General features: G+C 44.9%; 1 protein-coding gene across 1 annotated transcript in view; it reads right to left on the bottom strand.

Annotated features, from left to right (window-relative positions):
* Positions 1-27,058, bottom strand: part of LOC144798410 (chymotrypsin B-like) — an 84,504-nt gene that overhangs the window by 19,104 nt on the left and 38,342 nt on the right. The window contains exon 6 of the mRNA XM_078669273.1: positions 10,933-11,066. Within this exon, the coding sequence (XP_078525399.1) occupies positions 10,933-11,066 (134 nt within the window). The remainder of the gene's footprint in view (positions 1-10,932; positions 11,067-27,058) is intronic.

Genomic DNA, 27,058 nt, shown 5'->3' with positions numbered 1-27,058 from the left:
ATGGACAAAGAGAGGGAGTAGTATCAGTTCCAGTAGATCAGAGTGGGCCTTATGTCGCAGTAGCAACATCAGGTATAGTCGAACCGTTTCTGTTGGATACTGGTGCAGCAAAAAGTTCTATCATACATGCGAAACTCCCTGGCGCACCTTTGTCTGGCTCAACAAACGTTTCAGTAGGTTTTTCAGGCGCCCCTGTTCACAACCCTGTTTCTGGTCCTTTGCCTATTTCTGTTGGACCCCGACAATTGAAAGCACCCCTGATTTTGACGACAGGTTGTAATGAAAATCTGCTTGGTTTAGACTTGTTAAAACGCCTATATGCGACATTGTACTGTTCTCCAGAAGGAGTACAGCTTACGTTGGGTAAAAGAATCATCTCTCCAATATATTTGTCGATGGATGCACTCCCACCAGAGCTGCGTTCACTCCCTGATACTCTTTGGGCGACTGGTCCTAATGATGTAGGTCTTTTAGAAATTCCACCATATGTAGTAACTTTGAAAGCGAATGTAAAATTTCCACGAATTCCACAATACAGAATCTCTAGTGAAGGTGAGCGTGCGCTCCTACTGATAGTACAAGATCTGATCAAGAAAGACGTTGTAGAAGAAACTAGAGGTAATGTCTGTAATAGTCCTGTACTGCCCATTCTGAAACTAACTGACCCAACAAAACCTCCAGTATATAGATTTGTAATTGATCTTAGAGAGGTTAATAAAATTGTGATTCCACAGTTTCCTGTGGTTCCAGACATTACTGCATTGTTAACGTTGATTCCTGCTACAGCAGCATGGTTTTCGGTTATCGACTTGAAAAATGCTTTTTTCAGCATTCCGATAGCCGAGGAAAGCAGAGATATCTTCGGTTTCTCTCTAGGAGGACGAAGCTTCAGGTTTAAACGCGCTCCACAAGGTTATTGTGAAAGCCCATCCATTTACAGTCAAGCATTAAAAAGCCAGTTAGACTCATTTGTACTTCCTCCTGGTTCTGCTTTAATACAATATGTCGATGATCTTCTAGTGGCTGCCGATGACAAGGAAACTTGCAAAACAGCTACAATTTCCTTATTGCATCACTTATCAAACTTGAATCACAAGGTGTCACCTTCAAAAATGCAATACTGTTGCCAAGAAGTGACCTACCTAGGTCATCTCTTGTCAAAGGAGGGAAGGAAGTTGACCCCAGAGAGAATAAAAGCAATTACACAGATGAATGTTCCTAGCACGCAGAGAGAAGTACGTGCCTTTTTAGGTATTACCTCATATTGTAGGCAATGGATCCAAAATTTTTCTCTTTTGGCGAAACCATTGGTAGCTTTGACTGGGAAAAATGTTCCGAGTCCAGTGCCATGGTCTGCCGAATGTCAGGAGAGTTTTTCTGAGTTACGAAATGCACTGTGTTCAGCTCCTGTATTGGGTACACCCGATTACAGTAAACCATTCACGCTCTATGTCCATGAGAGAGAAGGTTGTGCGTTGAGTGTTTTGACACAGAAATTTGGTGATAAACAACGCCCTTGTGCGTATTTTTCATCAACATTAGATCCAGTAGCTAGAGCGTTGCCTAGTTGCTTGAGAGCTACAGCCGCAGCTGCAGCCTCCATTCGACAATCTGCTGGTTTGGTAATGAACAACATGCTAGTAGTTATGGTTCCTCATGCTGTGGATACACTCATGAACCGAACCAAGACGCAGCACCTTACCAGTGCTAGATTATCAGGTTACGAACTGACATTGCTAGCGAGTCATATTCAGATCAAAAGATGCAATGTATTGAATCCAGCAACATTGTTGCCGACTAGCCAAGAGTCGAGTGATTCCGAACCACACGACTGTTGTTTCAGAACTGAGGAAGAAACAAAAGGACGAATTGATTTAAAAGACACTCCGTTATCAGATCCAGATGGCACGTTGTATGTTGATGGGTCTTGCTTCAAATTGGAGAATGGTGATGTGACTGCTGCCTATGCAGTAACGACTCTGCGTACGATTGTGGAGACTGCAAGAGTGAGTCAGAATTCTGCCCAGGCTGCAGAATTGATCGCGCTAACAAGAGCGTGCGTTTTAGCTAAGGGAAAGAGAGTGAATGTGTTCACAGATAGTCAGTACGCGTTCGGCGTGGCCCATAGTTTTGGCCGTTTGTGGAAAGAGAGAGGTTTCATTACGTCCCATGGGACTAAGATTCAACATGGCCAGCTAGTTAATGACTTGTTGGAATCTCTAACCTTGCCGACTGAAGTTGCGATTGTGAAATGCAGTGCTCATAAAGCAATCACGGATGATGTTGGTCGTGGGAATGCTTTTGCCGATGAGACTGCAAAACAGACAGCTAGAAATATGATGAGTAGAATGTATGTTGCAACGTCTGCAAGATGGATTTCTGAGTCTGGAATGTGTGAGGACACAGTGGAAAGCGTGAAAGAAATTCAGAAAGAGGCGACTGAGGAGGAAAAGCGTGCATGGAAAGAGAGCACGGGTAAATTGGACTCGAGTGGGTGTTGGATTGACTTGTCGGAACAACAGCGTTGGATGTTGCCTGATGCGTATGTGCTTGCAGTAGTAACGATGGCACATGGAGCAGCGCACATCAGTTCTAAAGGGATTTGTAAGATGTTGGCTCCAGTTTGGAAGAATGATGGGATTAGTAAGTGTGCAGAGAGAGTGGTGAGAAATTGTATGGTATGCTTGATGCATAATCCTGGCAAGGGAATCCCCACACCTGCAGGTCACTTCGCCCCCCCTTCCTGCCCTTTTGAAGTGATTCAGTTAGACTTCATTCATATGGACCGTTGTAACAATTTAAAGTACGTCCTAGTGGTAGTTTGTGCGTTCTCCAGATGGATCGAAGCATACCCACTGAAGGACAATACTGCTTTGTCCACTGCCAAGATCCTTCTTAAAGAATACTTCCCCAGATTCGGAATGCCTCGGATTGTATGGTCAGATAACGGAAGTGAGTTCGTAGGGAAAGTTATGCAGAGTGTGTGTGCCGGCCTAGGGATTAGACAAAAGTTTCACAGTGCGAATCATCCCCAGTCTGCGGGTTTAGTTGAGGGTTACAATGGCACCCTTAAACTGAAACTTGCTAAGATACAGGCGTCCACGGGTTTGTCCTGGCCAGATGCATTGCCTTTGGCTTTGTTATCAACAAGAGCAACTGTGCATTCTAGAGTAGGACTTAGTCCATATGAAATCATTTTTGGTCGTCCTGCAAATGTTTGGGGGGTACCTAGACCGAAAGAATTTAAGCAGCTGGAATATCCAATGTTAATTGATTACCTTTTCGACTTGACTGCTAAATTGAGCCTTATTCACCAACAGGTTTTCGATGCATTGCCAAAGCCACCGGAGAGTCCAGGTCATCAGCTGAAACCTGGGGATCAAGTAGTCATTAGAAATTTTGCAAGAACGAAAAATCTTCAGCCCAGATTCGTTGGCCCTTTCCAAGTCCTATTGGCGACGAGAACTGCTATTCGAGTGGCCGGACGGAAGAATTGGATCCACACGACACATGTCAAACGTGTGCCTCTGCCACTTCCTTACGACAACTGGGTAAAGAAAGGAATCAGTGCCTCTGAAGCAGAACAAATACCCAGGTTCATCCCTTTCAGTGATGCAGAACTGATCACTGATACATCAAACTCTGACTCTCCTCCTGAAACTGCTCTTTTGAACCCTGAACATTTGCCATCTGCGAACGTGAACATTGCAACGTCAGCTGAAAATACATTGTTTCCAGATCAGACAGCTCCTGCAAAACTGAGATACAACTTGCGACCTCGCAATATGGACAAATAAAGCAGGAAACTGCCTATTTTCAGAGTTGAATTTTCTATACATTGCCTCCAGCCACGAAGTTTGCTATTATTTTGTTGTTTTAAATTTTGCCTTGCCGTCTGGGTAGCCGTAGGGTCGTGGCTGTGTGCCTAGTTGAATCTGCGGGGGTCAGACATAAGGTCGATCTTTCTGTTAGTTCTGGGAACTCCCAGGGCTGATAGAGGCATTTTCATCTACGTACACATCATCAGTGGTCACGAGCGGATTGTAGAAGATGGAGCTTCCTGAGCTGCAACGAAAGAATGTAATTTATGTTCGCAGAAATAGACTGTACCGAATACTTCACAGCAAATGCTTTCTAATGCAATGTGCAGTTACATTTTTAATTGTTTTGATAACGTTGGTGGATGGAATCATCTTTGGTGTGCATTTGATTTTTATGCCGGTAACTACAATACCTCCCCTTGATCCTACTACTTCTACGGTTTCTTCTATGCATTCTTTTCACTCATTTCCTGAACACGAACAAGCTCGACGCTCAGAATTTATTAACAATACATTTGTACAGCTCTTGCATCAACACCAACTGGTAGTTAATACTACAGACTGCTGGGTGTGTGGCTTGATACCTCACACTATGGATAAAGGCATTCCCTATCTAGTCTTGCCTTTTAGCTATAATGGATCATTTCTGGCCTTTCAGACCATTTTTTCCTATGCCCTTGAGACCTATCCCCCGCGTCCACCACGGTCCACTAAATACAACTCAGCCAACAAAGCTTTAGTCCAGGGAATTATTGACATGATTAAAGACGTCAATAATACTCCATCTTACCCTAGAGATGAATTACGGGTGTATTTGAGTTGGAACTCTACAGAGTATCGCCTTAGTTTGGGAGAAAGCAAGCGTAAAAGCTCCACTTCAGTTTGGGTCGTGCCTCACCGAGGTCAGGTCTGTTTGCAAGGAAATGGGAGAAATCTGAGAGCTCAGCTAGGGAGGAGTGAGTGCGTTGAGACTTATGTATTTCCGTCTAACTCCTCCCCTGCCTTCCTTACTGCTAGGGGTACTTACTTCATCTGTCGAGACAGAGCGTATACATGGCTGCCTGCTGATTTCTCAGGTTCATGTTATATTGCTCGATTGTTACCTCCGACGTACACTGCTTCCTCAGATTATCACAAAACCAGAGTAGCAAGAGGTGTCTTCAGCAAGGAAGATACCGCTGGTCAGGAAGCTGGAGACTTCTTCAAAGGTTTCCTTCCGTTTTGGGGGCCTATGGCCAATAGTAGAAGTCTACGTCAACTAACACGGGTAGTTGAATCTACTATTACAGAAACTGCTGGTGCCCTTAGTAACTTAACAGCTGAGCTTCAGGCGGATCATCTCATGACGTTGCAGAACCGTATGGTTCTAGACGTAATACTTGCAGATCGAGGTGGGGTATGCAGAATGATCCAATCGAGCTGCTGTGTTTTTATTCCCAATAATGCTCCAACCGTCTATGAAGCGATCTCTAAGCTACACAAGATTTCCGACTCTATACACGTAGACAAGGGAAACTGGTCCTTCATGGAGTGGTTTTGGACTCTGGTAACAGCGTGGGGATGGAAGGTTCTGATGGTCATTGGTGTCATCCTAGTATTTCTGTTCTCGTGCTGCCTTATTATCCAATGTGGTCCCGCTTTGTGTAGTCTCTGTGCTGCAACCTGTTTCAGAAAACCACCTGCATTAGGAGAGAAGGCACGAGACAAGATGATGATACAACAACATGTCACTGACCTAATGAGCATAGAGTTAGATTCTGACATAGACTGAGTAATTGCCTATGTAAGGGCAAAAGGAGGGTCTGAGGTTCCGTGACGATTTGAACCCGTGTTTTTAACATTGTCGCAAATACATAATTTTGGTATCAGTGAACCGCAAATGATCCATTTAGTATATCCTGGTGTTTTCGCTATGCTACGAGCAAGAGCACTCCCGTTATGAACACATTTCTGATCTACCCGTGGCATCCATCTTAGAACAAGGAAGCCATTTTGTATTCCTTGCCCTCACATAGTCAATGGACACGCAATGACCTCTTTTTCATTTAAGGACACGTAGGCTTTAGCCGGCAATTCACCTTGCTAGTGACACGTGCACCTTAGGCCAGCAACGCTGTAGCAGCATGACTCGGCAAGAGCTGCCTCCCCAGCCTGAGGCCAGTCCTGCTATACTGGTTCTCGTGTTCGTTGGCCTGATCATGATTAGACGGCCGAAGCCGGTAACCGTGCCCATTTACGACCCACAAACATCTCTTATCCTACTTTTCTATCTTCTGCACCTGGCTCTGCTCCTTTCCCTCTGGGCCTTTATTAGGGGGAGGTAACGAAATTTACGATGAGGCGGTCCGGGTCTTGAATGAAGAGTTGACATGGGAGTATGATGGAATAGTGGGAACCCCTCGTTCGTAATGTTTTGACATCAGATATTGTTGACGATTCCTGTGCAACGCCAAATATTTATTGTACAAGATACAAAGGTTTTGGAATGTGCTAACATGTAAAGAATTTGCCTGAAGCCCAATATTCAGTATATAAGGAACAACCCTCTTTGTACAAATTGAACAGGCTCCTAGATACTGCCCATGTGTAGTTTCTGTGACTTCTGTGTCCCTGCAGTAATAAACCTTTGGTCTTTGACGCCACCATCGAGAAGCCCGTGTTTCTGTTTATTTTTGCACCGAGACAGGTAGAACTCCGGGGTCTTCGGGTGTTATCCCTGACACCTCTGGACAGAACCAAAAAGGTCCAGAACTCCACTGTGCGTGCGTCACCATATTCACAGTATAAGCCGCTCTTGCAGTTTTACATTGCTTATGGTATCCTTTTAGGGCCTCTCTGTAGGCCACTTTCCGGGAGACAGAATATGTACGTCTCCACTTCCCTTCAAGGGCCTTACGTTTTGCCCGCAAAAGTTTTAGATCATCAGAGAACCATGGAACGGGTGGACGATGAGACCCGGAGTGCTTGGATGTCAAAGGAAGCAGAGTATCCACTGCGTTGTTTAGCCATTGGAGTACCACGGTATTTAACTTAGTGGCGGGCAGATCAGTATCAGGAAGAGTCCCCGATAGGTATTGGTTAAACTTTGTTACATCAAGCTTACCCCACCGACGTATATGCTCATCCTTTCCGATTCTGACCGCGGCCTTGATTTTATTGCGAGGTAAGGAAAAGTGAACAGCATAGTGATCTGACCACTCCAACGGACGAGCACTCTGTGCACAGTCAAATTGAAGATTAGAAAAAATTGGATCCAGCAAATGGCCAGCAGAGTGAGTGGGACCTGAGTTGGACAGCAGAATTTTAAAAACCTCAAGGTCAGGAATAAGATGTTTACTGGAAATGCAGGAAGAATCTTCAAGGTGAAGATTTAAATCACCAAGAATGGTGAAGTTAGCTGCCCTTAAAAGCAAAGGGGCTAGTGTTTCAGCTAGAGAAGACACCCAAGAATTTCCATTACCAGGGGGCCGATAAACCAAGAGACCTGTCATAGTGAATTGGGGGTTAATCGCAAGCTTAAAAAGAGCAGCTTCACATCCTTGTAAGGGAAGATCTTCAAGCTTGCAGGTATACATAGATTTAAAAATTATTGCAATGCCTCCCCCTTTACCAATGTTCCTGTCCTTCCTCAACATGGCATAGTCATAGGGAATAGCAATTGCAACATCTGGCCCGGAACTCTCATGGAGCCAGGTCTCAGTGAGAAACACAGCATCGGCTTCTCATCAACAAGAAAATCATAAATATTATACTTGTGCTTGGGAAGGGACCTGCAATTAATATTCCAGAATTGTAGTGGAGGGTGAGTCATTGCAGTTTTAATGCCCCTCAGCCTACCACGTTTATAAATGCGTTTCATAGCCTTGCATTTGCTCATTTTCCCCATAGAAAAGGCGCAGCCCGGACATTTAAATTTATGTGTGGGTAAATTACACAGAGTACAATTAGTGCAAAGAGATTGCCTCATCGATATCAGTTCCTCACCAGTGTAAGTGTAGGCGATGGTAGGGAGGCAGGACAGGTCCGAATTTGATGCAGAGGGTCTGCCCCTGGGCCCGTCCAGGCGCGGACGGGCACAGACGGGCTGGACTCAGGCGCGACACCGGCGCGACACCGGCGCGCGACCGGAGCTCCCACTGCGTGCTACCGATGCGCGTCTGCAGGGCCATCTTAAATAGAGGTCTCGTGAGTCCTTCTGGACACTAGACCACGACCAGAGATGGCGCCTCCAGGCGTCCCGTTTTCACCCCCAAGATGGCCGCAAGTTGGAAAATACGAGGGAGGGGACCCGCCAAAAGAAGCGGTGACCATCCAATTATAGTGGAAGTATGCGAAGATGTCAGGGCTAAAAGCAGGGGGAATAAAAAATAAAGAAAAAACGAAAATCCCAAAAACGGGATCTTTTAAAATTAGAAATACAACACACTCAGTATCTTTCCTGAAGCGATATCTGTCGCGCGCAGAGCGCAGTAACAGCAGTAATTACCTGAAGCAAGGCAGATCGCCAATACTGCCCAGCTTAAATAGAGGTCTCGTGAGTCCTTCTGGACACTAGACCATGACCAGAGATGGCGCCTCCAGGCGTCCCGTTTTCACCCCCAAGATGGCCGCAAGTTGGAAAATACGATGGAGGGGACCCGCCAAAAGAAGCGGTGACCATCCAATTATAGTGGAAGTATGCGAAGATGTCAGGGCTAAAAGCAGGGGGAATAAAAAATAAAGAAAAAACGAAAATCCCAAAAACGGGATCTTTTAAAATTAGAAATACAACACACTCAGTATCTTTCCTGAAGCGATATCTGTCGCGCGCAGAGCGCAGTAACAGCAGTAATTACCTGAAGCAAGGCAGATCGCCAATACTGCCCAGCTTAAATAGAGGTCTCGTGAGTCCTTCTGGACACTAGACCACGACCAGAGATGGCGCCTCCAGGCGTCCTGTTTTCACCCCCAAGATGGCAGCAAGTTGGAAAATACGAGGGAGGGGACCTGCCAAAAGAAGCGGTGAGCATCCAATTATAGTGGAAGTATGCGAAGATGTCAGGGCTAAAAGCCGGGGGAATAAAAAATAAAAAAACGAAAATACCAAAAACGGGATATTTTAAAATTAGAAATACAACACACTCAGTATCTTTCCTGAAGCGCTATCTGTCGCGCGCAGAGCGCAGTAACAGCAGTAATTACCTGAAGCAAGCATCTATTGCCTTTCACTAAAATAGCTTGTGTGGCAGCACCCTGGCTACAGGAAGGGGTCACCATTACATCTAGTAATCTAAACAAGACAAGAAGGACGTTTCACTACATCCAGCACTTATTGAACAACATTGTTTCTGGCCAAGAGGGCTCTTCTCCCTACATACTGTACAGGGGGTCTTGATTCGGGGGTATTGTTGGATGAAAGCTCTTCTATTTGTCTTTGCCTCCTTTTCCTGTCTTGTAGGAAATCTATTGAAGGTCAAGGGGTAAGGGTAAATGATAATCCTATAAGTCCGAATTGGTGTTGGAGATTTCACCTGCGACCCCAGAGGTCGGTCTCCCTTGGTTGAAACCTGACAGTTTTTTTCTTTTCTCTATCATGGCCGACCCTGGCCCTATAGTCATTGAGTAGGTTGGGTCTGATGTTCAGGGTTAGTAAGGACTCAATTTTCATATGTTCGGAATTTCTGAAAGGGTAGCACTGACTCTGCATGTTTCTAAATGTTCTGACACTCGTAGATCTTATTCCTGATGGTCCATGCCTCCCTGATGACACAGTATGTTTTGCACCCCTCAACCTCCACCTTGAAATTATACCTAGCAGAAAGTTTAGAGGTGAGGGGTCCTTGGGTGGACATTAAGGATATTATGTCCGTTTGTCTAGGCAATTTTCATCTACTGAGCTGATTTGCCCTAAGGCCAGGTATCCTGTTCTCACAGAAGATCTTCCAATGGTTCTGAAGGGTATGTAACCGCTCTCTTCTTCCCAGTTTATAGAATCTAGCATCTAGCCCATTGAAGGTGTTGGCTGCTATGGTACTTTTTCTAGTAGCCAACACCTTAGGTAGCGGGTCTGCAGTCTTATGGATACTCCTTCGTAGCAAGCCATTTCTATTGTGCCTCCCCACGGGGGTTGTTCCTTGACGTAAGAATTTTGCTCCTCCATCTGAATCGGGATATTGTTTAACCTTCACCTAGTTCTAATGACTCTTCTACTGAATAATCTTTCCTCCACTGTGTTGACGTGGGTAGAGCTGTCATCATATACTTGACGTGTGCATTGGACTTCTTCTGAGACACTGAGTAGATGAACCAGGTTTGGTATCTCCTTTGTACATGAACAAGTTCGGATGCAACTATTTGATTCAGTGTTCGGTCGATTGACAAGAGGTACATCTGTTTCATGGTTTTACACTTTGGGTATTTTATTGTGGCGATCTATAGGTTTGCACATGGACTTCACCTAAGTGTATTCCTCTTTAGAAACTCAGGTCAAATGCTTTTGCAGTCTCCTTTGGTTCGGGTGGGACTATCTCTGGATAAAAGTGAATAGTTTAGATCTGTACATGTACACTCTGTTCTTAAAGGTAGCTGGTTGTCCACTATTTTATTCTCTTGTCTTGATGATCTCACTCTTGAACAACTCTCCACATTCTCATTGCCAAGGGCTGTAACTGTGAAGAGGGATGACATGCTAAGGCTATAATTACTTATGAGTAACCTTCATTACCAGTGAGTACAGAACATTCTCAACTCTTTTGCAGTCTTTGCACCTCATCTTGAATGAAACCAACTTTTCTTCCCACTCTGTATTGCTTAGTCACCCTACATTCCTGTTGGAAGGCACTTTGTTTCACTTATGAGGGTCAGTTTTGCATTTTTGTCGGTGGGATATAGCATCAAAACTCAATATATTCCCCTGTTTGCAACTGTGTATGTGATTCCCCCTCAGCTGCTCTACAGTTTGTTCTTAAAGCATCTCCCTTTTAAAATAGACTAGAAAATGGGGGAGGTGGGGGGAGAGGGTTTTGTAAGCACCACATTATATTTAGGATTTGATGAATTCTCCAACACTTTACCTCGTCTATACACTCATGACAGTCAATGTTGTGGTTAATGATCTGAGCTTAGTACTTACATGGCAGGAAGTAGCCCCAGCACCGCCGGCGCAGATCATTGCATCCTTGACGTCGTCGCCCCATCGCTTCTTGCACTCAGTTTCTCCTACGATGGGGAGTGCCACCTGTTGCAGGGTGATTGCGCCAGCGCTTGCTACGGAGAGGAAACAGAAGACCGTCAGTCACTTTTCATGCTGTTCCTACTTCTGGTGCTGTTTTGTGACTTTAAGCCACTCATGTAATTAGCATTTGATTACAGCACTAAGGCTCTATTAAGGCCTCATTAACATCAAAGGCACCAGCACAAAATAAGGGGTATAAATCAACACAAGATCACTTTAAGGGAATCAGTTCCAGAAAAGGTAAGGTAGTTAGCCGAAGGCCAAACACAGGGGGTGTTGGCCACCCATGACCGTTTGAATGTTAGGTCTAGCTGCAGTCCAGAATTTGGTGGGAACCCCTATACCCAACCATCTGCTGGCACCCAATCACCGCTGTGGATAGCCTTTGGCTATGCACAGCATAGGGTGTTAGCTGGGCCACCCACCACATACACTCTACCCCCACTTTACACACCCTCCACTGCACACAGCCTTTGGCCTTCTCCTCTGTGTGTCTCCTGTTCTCTGGTTAACTCTTTCAAGCCCACCTTGAACCTCTTTTAAACACATATCTCAAAAAATACTGAAAATATTAATATCAAAAACATCAAGAGCACACTGAGTAAAATTTTACTTTTGTGCAAAGTTTTGTAAAAATCCGTTCAGAGGGCTTGGCTGTAGACACCAGCTAAACCAAGCAACATTTCCTTGGGGAGCTAAAATGGGAAAGCACATCTTTTTTCAACCCCCACTCCCCTTAACTTCTTTCTGCCCTACACAGATCTGCAAGAAATTGGCACGCCGGACCATGGTTGACTACACCAAACAATTGCTAAATTTGGTGCAGATCCGTTCAAGGGGTCTGTAGTGCCAGGCAAAAAATAAAAATGCCTTTTCAATGGAAACCTGAACTACACAGAGGTTACTAATACTGTGTAAAAAGAAAAATATATATATGCATATATATATATATATATATATATATATATATATATATATATATAAATATATATATATATATATATATTGTTGTATAGCTCCTATATATCCTTATATCGTGTTAAGTTAGCATAGGTACATTTGAGATTTAAACGCCATTTTTCCTTTCTTGCAACTTCTGCACACGACCCTTAATTGTTGACTTAGCTTTCAACCTAGTGGTTTGCCGTGGTGTATGTGAGAATAATATGTTATTGCTCTGATATCAGTTTTGTTTAATAAACCATGTCTGCACGGAGAGTGCTGAAGTTTCAGGAGCAACACGATATGGAATTGTTATGAGGTCTGATCTCCACGCCTTCATAGTCATAACACAAGTGCAGGCTTTGCCAACTTGGGCTTGAGGCGGGATTGATATTGCTTTGCACGAGAATTGTTAAGGCACTTGATGCGGTGCACATGCAGAAGAGAGCTGGTGTATGCTGATGTGATTCCTTCATGCTAGGACACTAAGGTATGGGCCCGCCCTAAAACAACCCAAAGAGACCTTCTTAGCTAATAATATAATATATGTGTTAGGGAGGGTGAGATATAAGTGTTGTTAACTCTTATTCATTACAGCATGTTAACATGCTGTCACCATTCGCTTTTTATGTCTTAGTAACTATGCTGATAATTTTGATACTGATAATAAGTATACTTGTATTATCTAAGATACTGCGCCTGAGAAGACGGCATTAGTAAATAAACATTTCAAATGCACATGTGTCTTCTTTACTCCATGTTCTGGTTTGTAATGATAATATAACGAAAGAGTGTTCATGAGTCCCACGTACCCTGAGGTACTGTAAGTTCATGTTCTGGTTTGTCTAAACATTGGGAGTTTGATATGTCCAATGAGACACTGTAGCTAGCTCGGTAAGGGGTGAGTTGGTTGCTAAGGTAAGTTTTGGGACACCCTAATTTGCCGAGGTTCCACTCCTCTGTGCACAGTTCTGTGTGAGTACAGAAACCCTGCAACATGGCGCCCAACGGTTTCGGTGGTCTTATATCATGACACTCGAGTAGTTTATCGTTCATGCCTTAACCCCTTCACGTCCGTTTCCGGAAAACGGGGTGTTGGTGAAACCTACCTATTTTTTGAAATAGGTATTTATTCAAGCTTGATTCTTACTTAAACGGTTTCTTTGAATTACTACCCAGTTGTGCTACAAAGTATTCTTTGTGTTTTCTTGTTTCCAATTCTGTAATGGCGGCAGCGGTGGCTATTGCGCAGCATAGTCGCGTGGCGGTACGCAACCATCTTCAGACGTACCAGGTCCCAGTAGATGGGATGGCTGTGATTTTCGTGGTATGTGCAGATCCGGCGTTTCCTTACGAGTTGTTTTACTCTTGGGTTACGTTTCCGGCTGTGGACGCTAATTCTGGTTTGTTCCACTCCTACACCGCCTCGGATGTCCCGGCTGAATATACGCCGTACAGGGCATTGGAAATACCTATTGATCATTGGCAGCATCGAGTTTGGTTTGATGGCGCCCTCCCCCACTCTTTGTCCCCTGCGAGGTTAGGTCCACTCTCAATTCCAGGTACAAATTGGCCTGCGTTGGGTGGCTTTACCCCGCACCCGAATCACGGGGCTTGTACCCTGGCAGAAATTCGCAGGCTACATGTAGTTTCCATTTCCGTGATTCGTGCTTTAGTGCAATACATCGGTCGACATCTTCCTGGTGGTCCCCAGGGGGGTGCGGCCGCTCCCATGGAACGAGGCGGAATGCGTCTCAATCCAGTGATGGTAAATTCGGTTTTTGGTGCGCGTCCTGTTGACAACGATGACTTCCCATTCTGGCTAGCAGAGAAGTTTGATCAGCTGGAGGCGGTTTTTCCGAATTCTACTCCTGCTGATAAACATAGAATGTTAACGATTACTCTACCGAAGGATATTACTCCTGAACTTGCTGACTGTGAAAGCTGGGGTAAAACTTTTGCGGCGGTTTATACGAGGTGCTTCGGCACCCCGTCTATGACTGCCCTACCTGAAATCATTAGACGTGTTCAGAATGATCACGGTCCGGAGGCAGCGGTTGAATTGGGTATGCGCCTGTGTGGTTCTTTTGAGATTGTAAGTGATCTCATTCTCTCCAATGTTAAAGGAGATGCAGTTAACTTTCAGGTGTCGAATGCTTTGGCTGCTCTGCCCGATGCCGACAAACCCCGCCAGTTAGCAAAGATTGTGGTGGCCGCTTATAAGACAATTGGCCGCACAAGTAGAGGTCTGAAATATTTTCCAGTGAAGGATAAAAAACAACCTCAGGGACAATCTGCAGTGACAGATGTCCAGCCCAAGTCCAAAAAACTGAATTGGCCTAAAAAACAGACACAGGGGAAGCAGACTACGCAGACTCAGGGTCCTTTTCCTGCAATACAAGCTCCTGCGCCACCCGAAAAAGTTTATGATTTGCGCGACCGCGCGATGATTAAATCGCCTGATCGTTTTCAGGGTTCTGATCTACGCTCTCCTCGTTCCTTTCAGGACACATCGGCCCCGAAGACCGGTGGAGGAGGAGGGGGTGGACGTGGACGTGGTGGCCAACAAGGACGTGGTCAGTCCCGCCAGACGGACGGCGCAGTGAAGCAGGAGGATTCTACGCCTAGGCGTCCGCAGTTTGCGAAAAAGAAAGTCGCAGCCTTAACAGCGCATCGATATGCCACAGATAGTGAGAACGCGGCTTCGGAATCTGACGTGGGCTCTGACCTTGCTGGACAGCGCGGCGGAGATAACCATAGTCAGAGAGGCGCTGCGTCCACTACTGAGGGTGACAGCGACTGATGTCTACGTTGTGATAGAAACAGCGGATACGTGACTTGCTCCCCCTGAAAGACTATATGAAATTGTCCTGTTAATTGAAGGTGACATACAGCGTACCGTTAAAGGTGTGTTTTGGGAGAATCTGTCTTCTACATATGATATTTTACTTTCGGAGGCTGACTGGCCCCCACCTTTTGTGCTCGCGGCGCCGCGAGGGGAGGAGGTGATCCTACCCAGTTTCGCGAACACTGTCTCGAAAGAGCATGCGCAGCATTTTGCAGAAGAGTGGGCTCGGGCTCTCGCGCCGGCTCTGTACCGTAACCAATGTGGTTGGGATAGATTGTCGCCTTGCCACGAAATTCCGTTGCGGTCTCAGCCGCAGCCTCAACCTCAATATCCCATTCGACGTGAAGCAAAATCTTCCGTCGCGGAAATCCTTGAACAATTGGAATATCAGGGAGTTATTGAAACGTGTGTGTCACCGATGAATAATCCCCTTTTTACTGTGAACAAACCTGACGGATCATATCGTTTGGTTTTGGATTACCGGCATTTAAACTCGCATTGCCGTAACTGTGCTGTACAGAATACCCACGGCTCTGCCCTAGTGGATAGTCTCGTGCGTAAGCGTTTCAAGACAACGCTTGACATATCCAATGGTTTTTATGCCCACAGATTGGACAGCTTTAGCTCCCAATGGACCAGTTTTACGAGCGCTGGAGTCCAAAAGCAATTCCGGCGTCTTCCAATGGGCTACAAGAATAGTCCTGGTATATTTACCGCTCGTATTGTCTCTATCCTGGAGGCACTCGACCCTGATGCTTTTTCGTATGTGGATGACATATATCTCACAGACGACGATATTTGGGAGCATCTGTGTCGTGTAAATTCTGTTATTTGCAACTTCGCAGACATGGGTTACAAATTTAACTTTGCAAAATCGCACATTGCTGAACACACAGTGTTGTTTTTGGGCTATGAGCTCAACAATGAAGGTAGAGGTTTGGCTCCTCACTTCTTAGAGAAGTGCGCACAATTGCGCGCTCCAACAACACTGAAAAAATTACAATCTTTACTGGGCTTTTTGAATTTCGGCAGAACTTACATTCCGGATTATGCCCAGCGTATCAAGCCTTTGTATGCTTTGATACAACCAACTTTCTCCAAATCATGCTGGCTGCCTGAGCATTCATCCATTTTGCAATCCTTGCAGGCTGATCTGCTCGCTTCTAAATATTTACTGACTCGTGATAACCACACCAACCTGGTAATAAGAATAATTCCTGGGACGGTGGGTTTCACATACCTCACTTTTAATGAAGGTGACACAGTACCTATTGCTTACAAGTCACACTTGTACACTTCGGCTGAGATGCGGTTTCCCACAGTGGAAAAGGTTTTAACTGCTGTACAGATGGCAATTCTAAAGGAACGAGCACTGTCTCAGGGGAAACGCATGCTAGTGGTAACACCCTGTCCTCACTTGGAGGCAGTCACGAAAGCCAGTGTACCGAATTCAAAGGCTTTGCACCCTCGGTGGATTCAGTGGGCTGCGTCATTGTCATCCACGGATGTCATGTTTATTTTTGACGCTTCCTTACGGTCGCAGGAGTACTTGCAGTATGAATTCGTTCATCCTGCTCCTCTGGCGATGCGACCTTTGGAGGACTTCCATTGCATCATTTACACTGATGGGTCGGCGCAGGTTGCGCATGGCTCTAAACATGCCTACGTTTCCGCATGCGCCATTGTGGTCGGTGCTATGTTGAATGATGAGTTCATTTCCAGGGAGGTACACACGTTGCCCCTGGGCGATTGCACCGCACAATTGGCGGAGCTTCGTGCTCTCTTACTAGCTTTGGAGTACGCAGATCCAAGTGTTACTACTCTAATTGTAAGTGATTCTTACTACTGTGTCCAGTCTTACAATGAAAACTTGTTCTTTTGGATTCAAAATGATTTTCATGATTCCAAGGGTAGCGCAATAAAACATAAAATGATCTGGGTTCGAGTGGCAGAGCTTAAGGCTATGTTGCCACTCGTTTATGTGATTCATACTCTCGGTCATCAGCGCGTGGGAGTTCACGCTGTTGGCAACTCGCTTGCTGATGAAGCGGCGAAATCAGCAGTATCTACATACTTAGTTGCAGCAGTTACTAGGTCTAAAACCAAGATTGATAGCGACATCTTGGCAGCGATTGCTGCCTCTGAGAAGGGAAGTAAACATCCTGCGGGGTTCCCTTCGAAGTATAAATACCACTTAAGTCCCGAAAAGGTTCCTTTTGTGACAATTCCTGATGTTGGGGAACGGCTGATTCCCAACTCGGATCGCAGAGCAGACTTGATTACAGCGGCTCATGAAGGTGTGGCGTCTGCGCATGCGGGCGTCTCGGCCACTGTAACTCAATTACAATTACGTTTCTGGTGGCGGGGACTGTACAAACAGACGCGTGATTATGTCCTTCTTTGTGACATATGCCAGCAGATTAAACCTTCAACTGCTACGCGTCCGCCTCAGACTCAGTTGTACATTTCTAATAAACCGCTAGGCTGTGTTTATTTAGATCACTGCGGTCCATTTTCATCTGATACTGCGTATAAATACATCTTAGTAGCAGTTGACTCATGCACACGCTTTGTGTGGGTATGGCCACATCGCAGCGCTGATTCACGGACTGTCATTAGAGATTTGCGTATCTTTATAGGGATTTTTGCCTGTGGTACCTTCCATTCGGATCAGGGTCCGGCTTTCGCCTCTAAGGCGTATAAGGATGCCATGATTTCGATGGGGGTCCAAGTCAAGTTTTCGTCACCCTACAGACCTGAGGGTAATAGTGTAGTTGAACGAATGAACCGTGATTTAAAGCAATCTTTGACAGCCCGAGTTATAGGCACTGGCAGAAACTGGCTGGCTCACCTCTATGGCGTGCAGCGTGCTCTTAATAATCTCCCTAGAAGGTCTCTGGGTGGGCGGACCCCATACGAAATGCTCTTTGGCATCAAGATGTACGTCCCTGACCTTGACGGTCTAGACTCTGTGGTTCGCGCCACTTCCTTTGACGCAGATGAACATTGCAATGTTTTACAGAATCTACAAAAGACCAGAGACAGTCTTGCAAAGGAACATTTGCCCTCCACTTCGGATGATGCGTTGCAGATCCCGGTAGTTGGCTGGCTACCCCAAGTTGGAGAACTGGTTCGAGAGAAGATCGACAACAAGAAAGAGTTTGGTCCCTCCTATCGAGCTCCAGTCCCAGTGCTTGGAGTGGAGGGCACAAGAACAGTCATTTTACCACCACTTCCAGGTCGTAAGGAAAACAGGTTTATTTCTATTGACAATGTCAAGATACACAGAGTGGCCGATTCTTCTTAGCATGACACCGGCTGTTTCCTGTCCTTCCATTGTGAGAAATTCAATTATGCCCACTGCCTCTAATATTGAACCTGAAGTGGCCATCGAATTACCTGCTGTTTCCAGTCCATTATTAAATAATTTGCCCGGAACTAACATGGATGAGACAGACTATACATACCCCACTGATTTGTCCATGCCTGACCTGCAAGCTCGTTTAGCCACGGAATCCAGATTTTCATTTGACTCTGCTTCCCTTGCCTCGAAAAAACCCTCTCAAATTGCGGTATATGCTAGCCTGTTTAAAAAACATTTTTTGATTCCTCCTTGGATATACATTTGGCTGGTCCTTTTTTCGGTTTACCTTTTTATGTCAATTGGTTTTGTGTTTTATTTTTTTCGGATTATGAATGGACACTATGTCGAGGAGAGAACTTGCATTACTCATTTAAATGGAACATTGGCCCCACTTTCCTCTTCACATTCTACACACAGATTAAAAAGAGACTTGACTTTGGTTAACATCACAGCATGGCCTGTTCTGGATGGAATCGCGTGGGATGCTGTTCGTTTTCAGATTCATGGCCCAACGGAAGTCGTTAATGTTCCTAATGTACTAAGAGTTAATATGGGGGATGTGGTGAAACAAAACATTCGTTCTGATGATTGGGATGTTAATGCTGTGGAAAGTTTGTTTTCTGATTTGAAATACTATGCTGCTTTTGATGCTGAGGATTTATATTTAGAATCTGCTAATTATGGTGAATTGTTCTGTTACCAACATTATGGCAATCACTTCTTACACAAAACATCTTCCCGAAGGGTGGCTGTTAATTTTACTCAGTGGGAACATTGCCCAGCTCCTACACAAGGGAGTTCAGAAACGTTTCTTAAAAAGTATACTTATTTCACTGACTTTAACCAGTCCAATCCCGAGTCCTTTTATTTTAAATTTCACAAACAGCCACTGTCCAAGGTTAGACTTACCGATACAAAATTGTTGTACTCGAAGGCCTTCCTAGATCAATTAGTTACTGGGGGCTATGAGTTATGGAAGGAAACAATAGACCTTAAATCAGTTTGGGGTTCAAGGGCCTGGCAGGTACAAGGCACTGAGGCTTTGCACCGTGCATGTCTCATCCCAAATCATATGTTGTTTTTAAATGAAACCATTTCCCAGACCACATGCTTTGGATTGGCTACATCTAAAAGGTTGAACACCCCGTCTTTCCCGGAGTTGGAGGAATATGAGAATTGGAGTAATTTTACTCAATTGTCCATTAAAGATATACAGGCTCTGCTTCTTAATTCCTCCTTTAACATTTCCAGTATGAATCCCAGGGGTTGGCTGCTTTGGCACCGTAGTGCTGATTCTTGCCAAAAAAGATTTTTGAATATATCTGACGGTTTTAAGACTGTTAGATCTGATCCCCGGTTTGATTTGAGTCATACTGTCACCTCTTACTCTGTGGGCAAGTTGTGTCAAGCTTGGCTGAAACATTCAACTTTACCTGCGGTTAAGTATCACCTTTCCAAACTGAATGCAGAGGTGGATTTGAATGATTTCATTAAAGGCCCAGCTAGTGGCAGGTCGAAAAGGTGGTTATATGGGGTTTACAATGAAATTTGGAAACTCTCACAGATTGAGGCCGCTTCACGCCTTAGGGCTATTGATCAGGCGAATCTTGAGAAAGTGCTTGCAGTTGTTGACAATAGCATTAACGTGCTTTCCTCTAGAATTTACACATTAGATAATATTGTGTCGTCTGTTGTTGATATTGTGCATGATGAAGTGTCAGTATTATACCATGGTCAAAATCAATTACGGTCAATCATGCAGTTTGCATGGACACTTCAGACTCTGAAAATGGGTAAAGTTCCCTGGGGATACATGAACGTTTCCTCTTTATTTTCCCCGTTTAATTTGACAGACAAACAACGCTTGCTTTCAATGCGTGATGCTTCCTTTTCTATGCTCCATATTGAAAGATTGGAGTCTTTACCTTTTTCTGTGGCAGAAGCCACTACTGCTACGTGGCTTATCCACGGTTTAATAACACTGCCTTTTGCTTTATATAAGTTTTCAAATTGTATGAAATATGTGCCAATAGGTCGTTTTGAACCCTTAGGTAGCGGTTTTCTTCATGAGGTCTGGTCACTCCCATACACATACAGATGTTTCAAGGATGAACAAGAAGTTTATCTAACAGGGGATGAGTGTGCTGAGACGCCAGATCATTCTTTAATGTGCAGACACATACAGTTACACGGTTCATGTAACAAGGACCGACCGAATATGGCTTGCGTTTTACAGGGCACGCCAGTTCCTGCTATCATCCCCACGTTTAAATTGTTAGAGAATGGTAGTTATTTAATGCTCAATAATGAAAACTGTTGTGGTTTAATTAAAGGTATAGCTTTCATAGTAACAGTTAGTGAGCGAGTTATTTGCTGCAGAAATGTTCTTTATCCTCCCACACGTGAACATAGGGAGTCTTCCATTTGGCCACAGATACCGACCTTGGGAGCAGAATTCAGCGGCATGGCTAGAATAAGAGCTCTATTGTCCCAGAAAGAGGTGGCCTTGAGCTCGGCCCGTGAAACTTTCGTGCTTCACATTGCTAACACCCGTACGGAGGTTCAGGCTCTTTTAAATACTGATTTGCCTTTGCATTTCGGAGCCATGGTCCGTTCTATCTTTAACGCATCCTCCACAACGGGCCTAGCACATTTTTTTAAAGTTGTTAGCGGTGGTCTCGTGACTTCCTTTGAGAAGATTTTTGGAGTCATCCCTGCCTTCTTCCATTCTATTTTTTCATCCTTATTTGGAGGGTTCCCGTTTTTACTTGCATTAGCGGCTGGCGCATTGGTGGTTTTCTGCCTTTTTAAATATGGATGCCCTTCCTGTGCAAGACCACGCTCAGCTGCTACTGACGCGGTTTCGCAACCGCATGCTTGATTATTATGGCACGCTGCCGTTGGCGACTCTAAGCACGGCGTTTGGATTATCTTTTCGGTTCTCCTATTTCACCTGTGTCCAGCCTGTATTTCGCTGCCTGACCTGTGATTTCCTTTGGGCCATTGATTTGTGTCTCTGCGGACCAATATCTTCTGACGTCGATTTTGATCAACTGATGAGTCCTATCATTGCTCACGAGTTGGTTTGTTCTGACGAAAGGATTATGGCCTTGGCGGTGGCACATGGACTAATGGGTCCCTGGGATGTGTTGTCGGCAGCGCGAAATTTCTTGGAACGAAGTTTTCTTGAAAACCCACCGAGCTGTCCTCTGATGGTTATAGAGGATCCGGTGCTGGAAGATCACGTATGTTCCTTTCATCTTTTAAATTGGATGGCTGAACTGTTTTCGGATGAGGACAGTGACTTCCTCCTGGAGGCTGTTGCGGCTTACTTTTCATATACAGTCTTATCATAGACACTGCCTCAAATTGACATGCTGATTGATAGCATTTCCTTGATTTTATTGACTTTTGGTCAAGACATTTTATTTTTGCTTGCCTATTGGCTTGAGCCACATTATACTTGTGGGCTATTTTTTAGCATTAGTTTTTATAATTGAATTTTTATTCATGCTCGTTTAAAATTGGATTCTGCTCTCATGTGATGGCACTTCTGTTATCTTATTTAGTCCGTTCTCGGATCATGGGGGGGTGTTGTATAGCTCCTATATATCCTTATATCGTGTTAAGTTAGCATAGGTACATTTGAGATTTAAACGCCATTTTTCCTTTCTTGCAACTTCTGCACACGACCCTTAATTGTTGACTTAGCTTTCAACCTAGTGGTTTGCCGTGGTGTATGTGAGAATAATATGTTATTGCTCTGATATCAGTTTTGTTTAATAAACCATGTCTGCACGGAGAGTGCTGAAGTTTCAGGAGCAACACGATATGGAATTGTTATGAGGTCTGATCTCCACGCCTTCATAGTCATAACACAAGTGCAGGCTTTGCCAACTTGGGCTTGAGGCGGGATTGATATTGCTTTGCACGAGAATTGTTAAGGCACTTGATGCGGTGCACATGCAGAAGAGAGCTGGTGTATGCTGATGTGATTCCTTCATGCTAGGACACTAAGGTATGGGCCCGCCCTAAAACAACCCAAAGAGACCTTCTTAGCTAATAATATAATATATGTGTTAGGGAGGGTGAGATATAAGTGTTGTTAACTCTTATTCATTACAGCATGTTAACATGCTGTCACCATTCGCTTTTTATGTCTTAGTAACTATGCTGATAATTTTGATACTGATAATAAGTATACTTGTATTATCTAAGATACTGCGCCTGAGAAGACGGCATTAGTAAATAAACATTTCAAATGCACATGTGTCTTCTTTACTCCATGTTCTGGTTTGTAATGATAATATAACGAAAGAGTGTTCATGAGTCCCACGTACCCTGAGGTACTGTAAGTTCATGTTCTGGTTTGTCTAAACATTGGGAGTTTGATATGTCCAATGAGACACTGTAGCTAGCTCGGTAAGGGGTGAGTTGGTTGCTAAGGTAAGTTTTGGGACACCCTAATTTGCCGAGGTTCCACTCCTCTGTGCACAGTTCTGTGTGAGTACAGAAACCCTGCAACAATATATATATATATATATATATATATATATATATATGGTGCTAAACACTAGAGATGTGAGAATAACTGACTTTTCACAGTTGCTTTACAACATGACTGTATTTGTTTTGGCATCAATCAACTCGGCTTTTTACAGCAAGGCTATTCACCCACAAGAGTATCCAGGCGCTGGGTTCTTGCTGGGTTTAGTCGAAGAGCCAGGTCTGGAATCTCTTTCTGAATTCCGAGAGAGTGGATGATGTTCAGATGTGCAGGGGAAGGTTGTTTCAGGACTTAGGGACGAGGTAGGAGAAGGAATCTTCTCCACTCTTGCTTTGGTGGATGCGGGTAGTGTGAGCAAGGGCAAGGGAGCAGAAGCGCAGGTGTCTGGAAAGTTGGTGTAAATTCAGGCGATGGTTGATGTATGCTGGTCCTTCCTCCTGGAGGGCCTTGTTGACGTGTACCAGCATCTTGAATTAGCATCTTTTCTGGATGGGGCGCCAGTAAAGGATCTTGCGGTGGGGGGTGATGTGGGTCCATTTGGGGAGGTCGAGGAGGAGTATGGCAGCTGAGGTCTGTACTGTCTTTTTAGAAGTTAAGTCGTGAGTCCTGCATATTGTGGGTTGCAGTAGTCAAGCCGGACGATAACTAGGGCTTGAGTGGCAAATTTCCTGGTGTTGCTGGGGAACCATCTGAAGATGTTTTGGAGCATGCGAAGGGTGTGAAAGCAGGTAGAGTTGACTGCATTGATCTGGCGTTTCATGGTGAGTTTGCTGTCCTGCATGATGCCTAGGTTGCAGGTGTGGTCTGTCGGTGGGTCCTTGTTCGGGGGCCACCAGGTGTTGTTCCACAGGGAGGTGTTGTTTCCAAATATCAGCACCTCCATCTTGTCTGTATTACGTTTCAGGCAGTTTTCTTCATCCACTTAGCGATTCTGATCATGCAGTGGGGGCAGGGGTCAATGGGTGCTCTAGAGTGGATTTAGCTCATGATAGCAGTGGTGCTCTGTGTGGTGAGCTTTTGCCATGAGGTGAGCGGATGGTTGCGGCTGGCGTCCGTTGGCGTGAGGAGGCTGTTGAGGTCGGTGGGTTGGGGTTCGAGGTTAATGTAGATGGTGGCTATCTTGTTGTGGAAGTAGTTCGCCGGGGTGCTGCAGAGTTCCTGGGAAGGGTGATCATGTCCGTGGCGGCTGATAGGCAGGAGAACTCTCTGACGATGTTGAAGAGTTCCTTGGAGTGGTTGGAGCTGGTCAGTCCAGGTGAGTTCGGTGGCATGACTGTACTGGACTCTGTCGCTGGCAATTAAGATCAGGTCAAACATGTATCCTGCGCTGTGTATGGGGTTGATGACCAGTGGGGGAAGGCCGACGTTGCTCATGCTTTCCAAGAGATCAACAGTGTTTATGTATTTGAGGTCGTTGAGGTGGAAGTTGAAGTCAGCGAGGAAAATGTAGCACTTGAGGTCGATGGCGAGTGTAGTGATGAATTCGGAAATGGCGTTGCAGAAGCCGGGGCATGGTCCTGGGGGTCTTTAGGTGAGGGTGCCTCTGATGGTCGTTCTACCGGTGGTTTGGAGTTGGAAGTTGAGGTGTCATGATTGTTGTAGTGTCATGTTCAGTGGTAGTGTAATGAATGGTTTGTTTGTGGATAATAGCGATGCCGCCTCCATGTTTGTTGGTGCGGTCCAGGTGTCTTATCTTGTAACCACTGGACGGCGCAGTGGAGATATTGGGGATGGAGGAAGGGTAGAGCCAGGTCTCTGTAATGAAAATAACGTCGGGGTGAGGATGGTGATGGTGTCCCAGAGTTTAGTGGCATGTTTGCAGAGTGATGGGGCATTGAGCAGGAGGCAGTGGAGTAGTTCGGAGGTGGTCATTATTTGTGCGGTGGGTGTGGTGATGGTTTCGTGAGGTCGGGAGGTTCCGAGTTGTATGTGGAGAGATAGTGGTGGCAGGTGAATGTTCTACCGTTGATCAAGGAGATGCGAGGCAGTAGTTGTTGTTGCGGCATCATAGATTTAACAGAATAAACAACTGAATGTTTGTCACATTGCACTGACTCACAGAGCAATGTATCAGTGCTATAGAAGTGTGTCCCACGGAGATAGCAGGTAGCCGGTAGCTGTAGAGGTAGCTGGGACTGAGGTGATGCTTGTCAGAGTTTACTATAATGTGAAGTGTCTGACATGCTGCTGGGATCCACCTAGACATCCTTCACTAGTTTCCCTAGTTTAGCTGCTCGATTGCATGATAAACAGACACCATGAGAAAAATCATTGTTTCATGATTACTGTGTTTTCATGTATCAAGATCCCCAAGAATGGGTGAAAGGCAAGTTAATCCACTACAACTCTTTTACTTTTCACAAGATCATTTGATTCATAGCAAGACCCTGAAGACTGAATATACAATCCCCTAGGTAGGTTCCAGACAAGTTCATGAAGAGCAAACTAGGTACACTGGAGACAAGGAAACAGTAACAGATGAATTGCTTCATAATACATATTTTATGTGTAGACTGGGCCACAACATACTTTTATTATTACAGGGTTGTGTCTGAAGTGCGGTAAGAAGAATTAGAATGTTTCCAGTGCTACAAAGGGACATTCTTTCTCCTCAAGACTGTGAATTCACTGGTGCTGATGTCAAATGCTTCTATTCCAATCAGTTCACTAAGTAGTGGTTACTCTTTAATTACAGTACACTTCTTCATGATGATGTAAAGTAAGGCTTAAAGCATGTTGGGGCATATTTACTAGTAGTACATGTAATGCAGCGCAACAAGTCATGTTTGCTGCATTACGTAGACAGGAGAGAGCTGAACAGCGCCATATTTAACAAGGAATGGCACGGTGTACCTCCCACTATGCACTTGTGATGCCTGAGGCTAATTCAGGCACCATTGAGGAAAGGGTACCTGTGTTATGGGCAAGATTGTTTTTGTGCAGGAAGGGATAACTTTTTTCCACAAAAACAAGACTTAGATGCATGTTTCCCTCTCTATGTGTGCTGCAGAATATACCATACATGAAAACAGGACGTAAGAAGGAGAAATGAAGGTATTTCTCCTTGTTGTGCTTCTGTCGGGTGTGCACACATGTTGGTGCAAACCCAGATGTACAAGTGTTTGTTTATCTGGGTTTATGTTAAAATTCATGGGTGGATGCACTGGAAGGCCCCTGCTCCTACTCGATGCAAAGTAATGCAACACTGCTCTTTGCACTGATTTGTGTTACTTTGCGACACTTTTACGCTGCCGTTGCGTCACTTTTGTGACGCAGCGACGGCGTAAACCATGCGCCACGTTGCGACTTATTTACAACGTGACGCATCTAGGCAGAGCCCTGCTCCACATGAAACCTGCATCAGGTTTCATGTGGGCGTTCTGTCACAGGGTGGGCGTTCCCTCGCAGGAAAGCCCCGTAAAACTGACGCAGTGAAACCTATAAGATTTCACGGAGTCAGTTTTACGACGCTGCTGCGTCAAATCCTTATGCCTACTTGAAGCAGGCGTAAGTAGTGAGGCACCATGTTGAGTAAGGGTAGCCCCTGTGCATTGCAGGAGTTGCGTCGCGACTCCAGTAATGCGCCTCCCGTGCACCTCAAGGTGCGTCACGCCTCTGCCCCTCCTTGCACCATGGTGCGCCGCATTGTAAATGCGACGCATCTATGGTGGCGCAAGGGGGGGATTACGTGACGCATCTGTTCTGGCGCATCCCTGCTGATTTGCAGAGATGCGCCAGAAGACGTAAATATGCCCCTTTATATTTACTAAACCATGCAAAGCCATTCAAATCGACTTTGCATGGCTTAGTTAATGCCAAAATGGATTTCGCATCGGGACTGCGCAACAAAGGTGACGCAATCCTGATGCAAAATCTTAGTACATCTGGGCCTTTGTTTTATTTAGGTCAGGTCAAATCACAATTTGCGTTGGATAGTAAATCACACTTTGTGTTAGGTTTGCCTTAGAAAAGTAACAAAAACCTTGCACAAATTGTTTGTTGATCTGGTACCTGATCTCAAAAAAAGGGCATAGATTAAGCACCTTCAGAAGGTTAGTTCCTGATCGATGTCTGTGCAAATGTGGTTATCAGTTTAGCCACCCATTCTTTTGATTTCCATAATTGAACTAGAAATAAATTGACTTCCTGCCATTGAAACTATCCTAATGAACAGAATAAAGCAACATTGTTCTACAGCCAGTGTAGGGGTATTCTGGCCAGCTTCAACTAAAAACATAAAGCTGGGGGCGAATTTTGGGAAAGGTGTACAGATTTTTAAAATTGTTTTACATATTCTTATGTGGGGCAACATTTTTCGGATTAAAAGACATTGCAATGTGCAAGTGACGGCATTCAGGGTAGA

The sequence above is a fragment of the Lissotriton helveticus genome, chromosome 12, assembly GCF_964261635.1.
Source record: "Lissotriton helveticus chromosome 12, aLisHel1.1, whole genome shotgun sequence".
NCBI lineage: Eukaryota > Metazoa > Chordata > Amphibia > Caudata > Salamandridae > Lissotriton > Lissotriton helveticus.
Note: the sequence above shows the minus strand (reverse complement) of the source record. Positions and strands in the feature narration are given on the sequence as shown.